General features: G+C 41.3%; 1 protein-coding gene across 1 annotated transcript in view; it reads right to left on the bottom strand.

Moving 5' to 3' along the window:
* Positions 1-12,173, bottom strand: part of ANKRD27 (ankyrin repeat domain 27) — a 63,530-nt gene that overhangs the window by 23,435 nt on the left and 27,922 nt on the right. Inside the window, exons 13-20 of the mRNA XM_061593963.1 lie at positions 11,980-12,072; positions 9,036-9,163; positions 7,877-7,959; positions 5,816-5,931; positions 4,073-4,165; positions 780-977; positions 257-316; positions 20-133 (exon numbers count right to left, since the gene is read on the bottom strand). Coding sequence (XP_061449947.1) covers positions 20-133; positions 257-316; positions 780-977; positions 4,073-4,165; positions 5,816-5,931; positions 7,877-7,959; positions 9,036-9,163; positions 11,980-12,072 — 885 coding nt within the window. The remainder of the gene's footprint in view (positions 1-19; positions 134-256; positions 317-779; positions 978-4,072; positions 4,166-5,815; positions 5,932-7,876; positions 7,960-9,035; positions 9,164-11,979; positions 12,073-12,173) is intronic.

The following is a 12,173-nucleotide window of genomic DNA, read 5'->3' as shown; positions in this document are numbered from 1 at the left end:
CAACCCTTCATCGGCTTACCTCTTTATAATTAAATTTGGTTTCTTCTTGTCTGGCTGTTGATGACGATAAACTGGAGACGGATGATACTTGACTGATGGTGTCCTCGCCACACTGAGAAGATCTGGCTAGGAACTGATGGAACCAGCAAAGAAAGCAAAAGGAGGAAGAGTTGGCAGCATCACCATTATCACAGCAGTTGACCAGCTGAATACCTTTATGCTAAGGAAGGGTTTGCAACTAGTGCGCTGGGGTTACCTGAGAAGCACTCTGCCCTCTTTCAAATGCAAGGTAGTTCAGCTCCATTAAAGATAAAATCTGCAGCAGAAAGATCAAATATTCATGAACAGGAAGTTGCAACTTCATCTCCAAAGAAAAGTAGTGATCAGAAGACAAACATATAATAATTAGCAGGTTAGAAAGCACCCAATCTGTAACTTTTATCTTGCATCTCATGCCCTTTGGGAGCAGAACTGTGGCCCACCTCCACCAAAAAGAGGCAATAAATTATTTCTAAGAGGCCCTGGCTATCCATCTTCCTTTCATTTAAGGGCCAAGTAAAAATAACTAGGAAATTGATTTTTTTAAACCTTCAAGGAGCAGATCGATTAAAGAGGACCACAGGACTGAATGCACATTGCACAGCAGCATTCCTCCATCAAAAGCAAAACGACATTGTTTTCTTTAAAGACCCTGCCCCGCTCTTTGCAATTAAGCAGCATAAAATCAGGTAGGACATTTGGTTTTATCTTTTAAAAAAGAACAGGTATCTAAAAAGTACCGTAGAATTTAATGCGCATTGCACAGAAGTCTCTTTCATCCTGTTCTGAATATTTGGGTTGGCTCCATTCTGCAGTAGCACTTCTATGATCCCTTGGTAGCCCCAGCGGGCAGCTACGTGGAGGGGAGTGTCTCCTTTTTCATTGCCAATGTCTAACTTACAAGAATGGACGTCATAATAGACTAAAGCCTTGACACACTAGAAAGTTAAAAAAAAATTACTATGAAAACAGTACACTATCAAAGAAATTAAATGACATCAAAGCATTTGTCATTGTATTTTACCAGACGGAACTATTTTCATACAGCTCACTTCTGTTTTATACTGCATCTTAACACTATATTTTATCCATTTAATTTTCTATGAACAAAAGTTCTGGGATGGCCATACAAATATAGTAAAATAAAACATAATAAATACACAAAATCATATCAAATTAATCTTTATTTACAGTCAACTGACCACAGATACAGACACATAATATTAAATGTGTGTTAAACAAAAATACATAATTATATTAAATAAACATATATAAGTCAGACCATTGGTCCAACTAGCTCAGTGCTATCTAGTCCAGTCTTTCCCAACCTTTGGGTCCCCAAATGTTGTTGGACTACAACTCCCATCACCCTCAGCCAGCATGGCCAATTGTCAGGAATGATGGGAACTGCAGTCCAGAAACATCTGGGGAAAGTTGGGAAAGTCTGCTTTTCTAGTCTGACTGGCAGGTAGAAGCCTTTATTGGGCCTAACTGGAGATGTCAGAGATTGAACCTGGGACCTTCTGCATGCAAAGCATGTGTTCTACCACTGATCCTGCTGTAAATCTGCATATTATATTGCATGGGTTGTATCTCACCATATTCAGAATAGACTCATATAATAAATCATGGGTAATAAATCAAATTTACAACAACAACAATATGAAATCAATGGACTTAAAGTGTCCATTCACTAACATAAATCTGTTTATTTCAATGGGTTTATTCTGCATATGACTTAGTCAGATATAACCCCATAACACTATATGCATAATAAACTCCTATATAAATTGGCATTTGTAAGTCATTTCTATAAACATCGAAGCCCAATAGCAGTTGTCTCATGCCCTGTCATGTAAGCCACATAGAGAAAATGACAAGTGAACTTGTCATTATTCATTATTGAAAAGCATTTATAAACTGATTAATATTTTTAAAAATCTTCAAGTGTTATACGTTTTAAAAACAAATAATATCATTGAAACAAAAACACAACACCCAAGGTCTAGATGTAGCCATCTTTCATCCAACAACAGGTTGGCACAGTCAGGTAGATCAATGGTTCACAAACTTTTTTTCCCCATGAACCACCTGGAAATTGCAGACCAGTTAAATGGTTTTTTTTCCTGCCTGTTGTAGCAGTTGTAATGTAATGCCCTAGATGCTGTATGATTTTTAACTGTATTTTTATTGCTTCTTTTATTTCTTACATTACATTTTATCGTATTACAATTAGCATTCCATAGGATTCAAATTGTAATACAATAAATTACAATATAAGAAATTACAGAAGCAATACAGTTACAATTACAAATCAATATGAATGTTTAATATGGACATAAGAACATAAGAACATAAGAAGAGCCTGCTGGATCAGGCCAGTGGCCCATCTAGTCCAGCATCCTGTTCTCACAGTGGCCAACCAGGTGCCTGGGGGAAGCCCGCAAGCAGGACCCGAGTGCAAGAACACTCTCCCCTCCTGAGGCTTCCGGCAACTGGTTTTCAGAAGCATGCTGCCCCTGACTAGGGTGGCAGAGCACAGCCATCATGGCTAGTAGCCATTGATAGCCCTGTCCTCCATGAATTTGTCTAATCTTCTTTTAAAGCCCTCCAAGCTGGTGGCCATTACTGCATCTTGTGGGAGCAAATTCCATAGTTTAACTATGCGCTGAGTAAAGAAGTACTTCCTTTTGTCTGTCCTGAATCTTCCAACATTCAGCTTCTTTGAATGTCCACGAGTTCTAGTATTATGAGAGAGGGAGAAGAACTTTTCTCTATCCACTTTCTCAATGCCATGCATAATTTTATACACTTCTATCATGTCTCCTCTGACCCGCCTTTTCTCTAAACTAAAAAGCCCCAAATGCTGCAACCTTTCCTCGTAAGGGAGTCGCTCCATCCCCTTGATCATTCTGGTTGCCCTCTTCTGAACCTTTTCCAACTCTATAATATCCTTTATGAGATGAGGCGACCAGAACTGTACACAGTATTCCAAATGCGGCCGCACCATAGATTTATACAACGGCATTATGATATCGGCTGTTTTATTTTCAATACCTTTCCTAATTATCGCTAGCATGGAATTTGCCTTTTTCACAGCTGCCGCACACTGGGTCGACATTTTCATCGTGCTGTCCACTACAATCCCGAGGTCTCTCTACTGGTCGGACCGCCAGTTCAGACCCCATGAGCGTATATGTGAAATTAAGATTTTTTGCTCCAATATGCATAATTTTACACTTGTTTATATTGAATTGCATTTGCCACAGACCATCTAAGTGAAGCTCACGGACCACAGTCTGGGAATCCTGTGGAGATCACACATTCAAATAAATATACTGCAGCACAATTCACCCAAGACATTTCTCCATATGGTTTATTATTATTATCAACAACAACAACAACAACAGGGTGGCAACAACAACAACAATAGGGTGGCACAAAGGAATGTTCTGTCCATGACCCCAAAGTTTTAACAAGGTTTTCCTATAGAAAGGACTATCTTCACCTTTCCTATAGAAAGGACTCAGGGATAATTCTGAAAATGTAATGCCAAACAGGCTGAAGGATAAGGAATTTGCTTAGAAAATAAAATGAAAATGAAAACAAAAACATGAGGTTGGATCCAGACTAAGAATTGTATCCAACTAAGTTCTACTTGGAGTAGACCCACTGAAATGAATAAACCTAAGTTATCCATTAACTTCAATGGGTCTGTTCTGAGTAGGGCCACCATTGGATAAAACCCTAATTCAGTTCCCTTTGAAATCAATGAGGCATGTTAGTCAACCCTTAACTTTAAGCCTGCTGATTTCAATGGGACCAAAGTCCAACTTACGCAGAATCTAAGGTTGCATCCAGGCTAACAAGATGGTGCAGATTACACCCATGTCAGGTACTTATAACATGTTGTTATAAACTACCTTTTTCTTGTTGTTCAATTGTTGTTGTCGATATGTTTGCCACCCTGGGCTCCTTTGGGAGGAAGGGCAGGATATCAATTCAAAATAATAATAACAATTACAACACTTACATCCTCATGGCCGTACGTGCAAGCTAAATGTAGAGCCGTGTTGCCGTTATTGTCTTGTACTTCAGCACTTGTCTTATAGTGCAGAAGGAGGAGCTGGAAAAGGAAAAGCCAACCAATGCTTTTATCAGAAAGAGGATGGGGAGGAAATTGCTGTTACCACTGCGGCTCCTTTACGGTTCGAAGCAAAATGAATCACTACTGTGCATCTCCTTTGCTTACAAGCAGCCAAGAGTTCATGGCTTTTTGCTACCACTGTGACCGACTTCCTGACCCATATCAACATTTCTGGTCAAGCACTATTTCAAACCAATTCAAAGTTAATGGCCAAGTTATTCAGATATTACTTCACCCAGCAGACGCTGTGGTACAAAACAATGCAAGCAAGGCTTAATGTTTGACGCTCTAGGGGAGACTTGAAGAGTAAAATGCTTCCTCAGGCTAAATTAATGCATGCTGTCAAATCCGACAACGGATTTCTTCATTCCTGAAGATCAGAGGGGCTGTACTTCAACAAGCGGCTTGAAACAAACCTTAGCATTGATCCAGTGCATTTCAAGCAACCAAATCACTTCACATACATTATTCTCAGTTGCTTTGTATATCTATGGCACATAGTTCATAATGAGGGCTTTGCTAGATCCTCTGACTTTTCACACTTTTATCCCCACCCTTCTACCAAGGATCTCTGCATGGTATTCTTCTCAGAACAATCCTGCCAGGGAAGGTGCACCAAGTAGGGTTGCCAGGTCCATAGCCTGAGACTGATCCTGTATCTTTAGGAGAAGAGAAAGTCAGCCAAGTGCAGGTGTTCTTGCAACTCTGTAATGGGAAAAACCACAAGGTGGAATTCTCCCTCGCCCCTCCCCAACTTTTAAAGATACAGAAGACCTCTGGGAGGCTGGGCCTGGCAACCAAGAGGTCTTCTGTACCTTTAAAAGTTGTGCAAGGGGAAGGGAGAATTCCACCTTGTGGTTTTTCCCATTACAGAGTTGCAAGAACACCTGCACTTGGCTGATTTTCTGTTCTCCTAAAGATACAGGATCAGTCTCAGGCCATGGACCTGGCAACCCTAGCACCAAGAGATTCTGACTTCTGAGGTCAACCGATGAACTTCATGGATGGGCAAGGGATTTTAATAAGAACATAAGAACAGCCTGCTGGATCAGGACAATGGCCCTTCTAGTCTGGCATCCTCTTCTCACAGCGGCCAACCTGATGTCCTTGGGAAGCCCACGAGCAGGACCTGAGCGCAAGAGCACTCTCCCCTCCTGTGGTTCCCAGCAACTGGTATTCAGAAGCATACTGCCTCCAACCATGGAAGGACAGCATAGCCTTACCTGCCATGAATTTGTCTAATCCTACTTTAAAGCCATCCAAGTTAAAGCTATCACTGCCTCTTATGGGAGTGAATTCCGTAGTTTAACTATGTATTTTTTAAATCTGTCCTTCACTCCGTGACTCCCTGGCCCAAGCCTAACATCCCAATCCCTATACTACACTGGATCCCACACTGTGTGGTTTTCAAAACAGGGCTGTTCTATGCTCCCATCATTCCTGACCATTTCCCACCTGTGGCCTACAGGAGCTAGCATTCAGGGGGGAAATCTGGAAAAGCCATCAACTCCAGCAGAAGGCCAACCCACTGAAGAAAAGGTTTTTGCTTTCAACCAGCAAGCAGTGCTGGATTGAAAGATGCATAAATGTTCTTCGGATTATTTTTTTAAAGAACAGACTTGTACTTACAGTAACATTCTGGTATCCTTTCTGACAAGCAAGGTGAAGTGGTGTTGATCCATAATAATCTGTAGCATTGACAACGGCTCCTTTGGAGACTAGCAAATCAATTAATGACGCTTGCCCTGTGGGAAAAGGTATGCTTTATAGAATCAAAATGTGAGCGTCTCACAGTGAGAAAAGGAAGTTTCATCCTCAAAGTCCAACTATGAACAACAATCCATTTTCTCCTCACACTCACACGCGCCACATAGCAGCTTCCTTAACATTTGCTCATAGCGATAAATGCCCCTCAAGTGATGGCAGAGTATTCCAGGTCATGGCTCTGGAAGGGCCTTTCCAGCAATGATGAATGAACTGAAGTTAACTCCAAAGGAAGCCAAGTAAGAAATTATTGCATATTATAGGTAGACAGATGAGCAATCTAACCTTGGGTAAAGAAACAGCAATTAAGCTACTCCCCCTTCAAATAATGAACTTGCATGCAAATTTTCACATCACTGACCCACATAGAGCAAGTGGAAAGGCTTGTAGGAGAGGCTCATAACTCCCAAGGAATTACAAGGTCAAGAAGTCAGAGGAACCCCAAAAGTTATCAAGGCCAACCCCTGTGCCCAGCCATAAGGCAAGATCATCCAGCCACCAGCTCTCTTCCAGAATAACCAAAGCAAATACAGCAGGGGTGGGGAACCTTTGGGCCGTGGTTCCATCTTGGTCTACCGGGGGATTCAATTTGGTCCACGCTGACACCTGTCAATCAGCTGGTATCACTGACGGGCAGGGTTCAGTTCTGCATTGTTGCACCTGCATTTGCCAAACTGAGCAGGATTTAGCCCCCCGCTCATCAGTTGATGAGTGGGGGAGGGCTGCATCCTGCTCAGACGTCTGCAGAGAACAGTACTGAAGACTCGGCTCATCAATTGATAAGTGGAGAGTTCCATCCTGCGCAGTGTTGCTTCACTGGCTACCATCTCTCCCCACCCCTGCAGGTCAACTTTGATGATCAGTCACATGACATCATGATGGCAGATGTCCCAAAGAACCCCCGAAATCCTTGGAAGTTTATCAGACATTCAAAAAAGTATAGGAAACTGCTTTATACCAGGTCAGCCTATTTATCCCCCTAGCCCAGTAAGGTCTAGTAGTGCCTCTCAAGGTTCTCAAGCAGAGGTCTATCCCATCTCTGTTTTGTGCTGACGGAATCCTTGGCATTTTCAGACATTCACATGCTTTTAAATTATATTGCAGTAGTATAGGGGATAACAGCAGGACAACCGAAGTGGACCTTGCAAGCCCTTATGTTTGCTAAGTGACTCATACTTCGAACCTGGTAGGATAAATACCTACCGTCTCATACGCAACGGACTAAAGGCCTCACTGCCCCAGCTACGTTTCAACATACTTCATACAGACGTCAATTTTGTGTGGATACCTATTTGGACATCTGGAGGGCTTATATTAATTTATGTGCTTAACTCAAGATGCATGTACTGATGGGTAGAGTATTCGTAATGGAAACTAATGGTGGTTTATTGTTATTTTTAGTAGTATTCATATTTTTCTTTAATTTTTTTGTACTCTTATTTATTTTAATTCTTTTTTTCTTTCCTTCTATTGTTAAACTTGCAAATAAAAAAATCATTTAAAAAAAGAGGTCTGTCATCACCTGTCATCTGACCTTTGCAACTTGAGATGTCAGGGTTTGAACCTGAGACCTCCTGCATGCAAAGCATGTGTTCTACCACTGAGCCACAGTCTCTCCTCAATGAGAAGGTCAATAATGGTGGACAAGTCCCCGCAAAAGCGAGCTTATTCACCATTAGCAATGTGTCCATGTCATGAGAAGCTTCAAGCGTATGCTGGATGCATCTTAAGGCACATGCTCAGTTTATATGGGAGAGTTCCAAAGGCTTGGCTACTGCTGTTGGTAAGCCTTCTAGTATATCCCAGAATCCTCTGTAACATACAGGGCTTCCATAACAGATGCTCCTCAGAAGACAAGTGTTCCTTGAGAGTGAGGGGTTGGGGAACTATCGGAATAGTTCACGAATGAAGAACTGCAGTGCTTACCACATACTGCGGCAATATGAAGCGGAGTGAAACCCCGGTCATCTCTAGAAAACGGTGTAACGATGGAAGGATCGTTCAGCTTCCTTGAATAAAAATTTAAAAATCATCATTAAGTAATGGAATACAAGTGTCGTATGTTTTTGTGTTTTTACAGAGTTGCCTTTGTTTAAAATCACCAAGACATATGGCTACAAGTGAGCTACATGGCACTTGCGAGGTCACCAGTTCAATCTCATCTCCGCACTGAACTCACTAGCAACTGTACTCTTAGCCTCAGTGCCTCCCATCTGCAGCATGGGTATAATGATAACAATCTACCTTACAGAGCTGTTGTAAGATTATGGAATAGCTGCCGTAAGATTGGCCAATGGGGGCAGCCATCTTTTTCACCCAAAAATGCCCCTGGGAATGGCACTATGTCATGACATAGTGTCATTCCCAGGGGAATTCTGTCCCAGTTAAATGGCCGAAACAGGCAAGCCACTGCCTGAAGTAGCAGCAATCCTTTTTTTGTTGTTTAAAAGAAAAAGAAAAAAGAAAAAGAAGTGGAAAAATAAACATTTGTAAAAAAAACCCTTGGTCACCTTGTCTTTGAAGTAAGACAAAAATTCTTAAAATTTATGTCCCCATCACCACCACCACCACCATATATGGTAGTTGCTGGGCTGAATGCTTCAGCTAAGCCTTAGTCTGAACCAAAACGGTGGTTTGCAAGTGGCCACCAAACCAGGATCCAAAACCTGGTTCACCCACAGTTTGGTAAATTGTTGTTTGCCTTTGCATCCAAACTGATAAACCATGGTTTGGGTCCTTTGGATAAACTTTGGGATGTTGCTTCGCCCTTGGAGGCTACTGCTTGAGAGAGCATACAGGGACTCTCAGGCAGGGACTTAGAGAAATAAGGGAAGTACACAAACCATGGCCTGGTGTCTAAACTGCAGTTAGCAGAGACCATGGTTTGGTATTATTATCTGAACCAGCCCACTGGAACACTCAACTTTATCCTAGTTAGACTGCAATCCAATACATGCCTATTCAGAAGTAAGCTCCATGGGGTTCAATGGGACTTACTCCCAGGTAAGTGTGTATTGAATTGCAGCCTTAGTTTCCAATTATGTTTTGGAAAAACACTGGAGATCTTTGAAAACATGATCCTTACCCAGAGACCAGCTTCTCACATTTGTCACAGAAACAGAGTGGGTGGCACATTTTTTGCATGGTGTCCTTGTCGCTATCCCCCTGGCTTAATAAGCGCTCTACTTCTTCCTGGTTGCCTGAAGCAATATGCTGCAAAGAAAGGCAAAAGATGAGACAAACACTGGTGCAAAATCAAAACCAAACAGACTGAGATGGGGCAGAAGAAAAGGCAACCGAAAAATGAAAATAACTTGGGGTTGATTCACACATTATCACAAACACAGATCTGTGCTTTCAACTATGTTTATCCTCTGTAACCCTTGAAGAGCATTCCTACATGTGTCCAAAACAACAGAGTCTCTCCTTGTCTGGTTTTTTACATGACCCCAAAGCAGTGTTAAAGGATTTAATTGTAATTCAAAGCCTGTAATCCCTTTGATCATTAGATTGATTTTTTCCTCAATAATTTCCCCCCAATAATCTTTAAGTAGACTCCACTTCCCCCCATACCAATGAAAAGTGCCCTTAGTTCTCTTACAACTCCAAAATAGATATGATTGAAAACCTTTTTTATTAAGATAAACAGGTGCTGTTTTGCTGACTGTCGGAAGTTAGAGGAGTTGCTTCATTTCCTTCTAGAATATTCTTTATATTGACTTAAAAGATTCGATATCTTGACCCCCTTATTGCTGGAACTGGAGATAATACTTTTTTAAACAAATTTGTATTTTTATTGGCAGGAACAGATTTCTATGTGACATATTAGGCTGCTAAATATGTTAAAGTAGCCTTAGAGTGATCGAATATACTCTTAGAGCTATTTAATGAATAACCACTTAATTAAATAATTCACCTTTGCAGGATTTTAGAATGTTTTGTGTAATTGATTTATCCTGTTTTCTTTTTATCATTGTTTTAATTTGCTCTTTGCCTGTTTTTTGTGTGGGTGTGCATATATGCAAAAAGTCTGGTTGCTATTGTGCAATAAAGTGAACTGTGATTTAACACAGAAAACTGCCTTATGTCAAATCACACCATTAATCCATTTTAATGCTCTATACTGGCAGCACTGACTGGCAGCAGCTCTCCAGGGTTTCAGGCAGAGGCCTTTCCCAGCCCTACCTGTATATGGCAGGGATTGAACCTGGGACCTTCTGCATGCAAAGCAGGTGCTCTACCACTGAGCTACATTTATTATTAAATTTTTCATGGTGTGTTCACAAACATTGCTCATTTTTCATCGGGTATAACAATATTAAAATCTTTCTCCCAGATCTGTTTTATCAAAATTTGTAATGCTATAATCTACTTCTGTTCTTGGATAAAAGGTGTTTATACATGTACATACTAAAGAGTTTTCAAAATATATTCCTTAATTTTGGAAATTTAGAATCCATCTTTCCAGCTACAGAAATTCTCGAAGCAGAGAACGCTTTTTAAAAAATCTAAAAGTACTATTTAAAAACATCAACAGTGATAGAATCATAGCAACAAACTCAATCAGCATCTTTTCTTCACTTAGCAAGGATTAAAACAAAAACACACAAAAAACCCTCCAGCTCCAACAAACTCCTATGGCATTAAAGACAGAAAGGAGAAACAGAGCTGGCCGTCATGAGCATACCAATGAAGACGTATTCCAAAACTCTGGGCAATCTCTTGCAGCCGCTTCACATAGATTGTAAAGAGCATGGGAAGCATAACAGGTCCTTAGAAGACCTCGTAAGGAAGTTCCACTGGGAAAGAATTTTCCAACAACATCTCATGGCATGCAACACATACACAGAACTATTGCAAAGCTATGCCCCTCCCCACAACTCCCACTCTGCACTGCCAATCCAAAAAGATGCCACAACTAGTAATATCAAAAAACCTCAAAGAAGTCCAGAAGAATCAGTTGGGTCACACTCCTCTTTATCCTAGAAAAAACTGATCAACCAAGGTGATCTCAATGCTAAACACTGTTCAGAAGCCAAACTGAAGCAGGTCTAGATTACCTAGAGCTGCTTGGCCACTGGCCACTGGACTAGGGTTGCCACGTTCAGGGCCTGAGACTGATCCTGTATCTTAAGGAGAAGAGACAGTAAGCCAAGTGCAGGTGTTCTTGTAACCCTGTAATGGGAAAAACCACAAGGTGGAATTCTCCCTTCCCCCTGCACAACTTTTAAAGATAGAGAAGACCTCTTGGTTTCCAGGCCCAGCCTCCCAGAAGTCTTCTCTATCTTTAAAGGTTGTGCAGGGGGAAGAGAGAATTCCACCTTGTGGTTTTTCCCATTACAGGGTTGCAAGAACACCTGCACTTGGCTGACCTTCTCTTCTCCTAAAGATACAGGATCAGGATCAGGCCCTGAACCTGGCAACCCTACACTGGAGTGGCCTGTGTCCCTCAGATCATGGGAAGGCTCCTTCAACACACCAGCACACACATAAAATCTAACGGGCCAACATTTTCTCCCACCTCTTAACCATAATAGACAGGCTCTGAGTAGACATGGCTAGGAAGAACCAACTACCCAGTCTGCCTGAAGCATCAATAATTGAAGACATCAAGTGAAAGCTAGACTAGGAAGTTCATGGACACTTCCTTGATTACCTCTAAAACATTGTAGAGTCATTGAAAGACTAAAAGCTTTTATTTTATCTGGAGGTGGGATGGGAGAACATGGGGGCATAGGAAGCTTCCTTTTACTGAGTCAAACTATTAGTCTATCTTAACTCAGCATTGTCTACAGTGACTAGCAGCAGGTCTCCAGGATTCCAGAGATACATTCCCAGCCCTACCTGGAGGTGCCGGGGATTAAATCTGGGACCTTGTGCATGCACATCATATGCTCTTCTACTGAGCTATAGCCCTTCCCCAATTGAAATCCTTCAAACAGTCACATGACTACTGTGGGTTCTAAACTTTTCTCAGGGAGGAAGACAAATTTTTGGCAGAACTAACGTAATATTCATGCAATCCAAACCTGAAACAAGCAGTCAATAGGCGTGGTGGACATCTGAGACAGTAAATTCATTCTTTGTCTTAAGAACAGCTTCTCACTGAATCCTTCAGATCCCTACAAGTGAAAGAAAGACCTTGCCATCAACCAAAATATTGAACTGAAAACTTACATTTCTAATATTTTCCTGGCATAGTGTTTATCATTAACTTGATCAG

The sequence above is a fragment of the Rhineura floridana genome, chromosome 13, assembly GCF_030035675.1.
Source record: "Rhineura floridana isolate rRhiFlo1 chromosome 13, rRhiFlo1.hap2, whole genome shotgun sequence".
NCBI lineage: Eukaryota > Metazoa > Chordata > Lepidosauria > Squamata > Rhineuridae > Rhineura > Rhineura floridana.
This window is presented reverse-complemented; position numbering and strand designations above follow the sequence as displayed.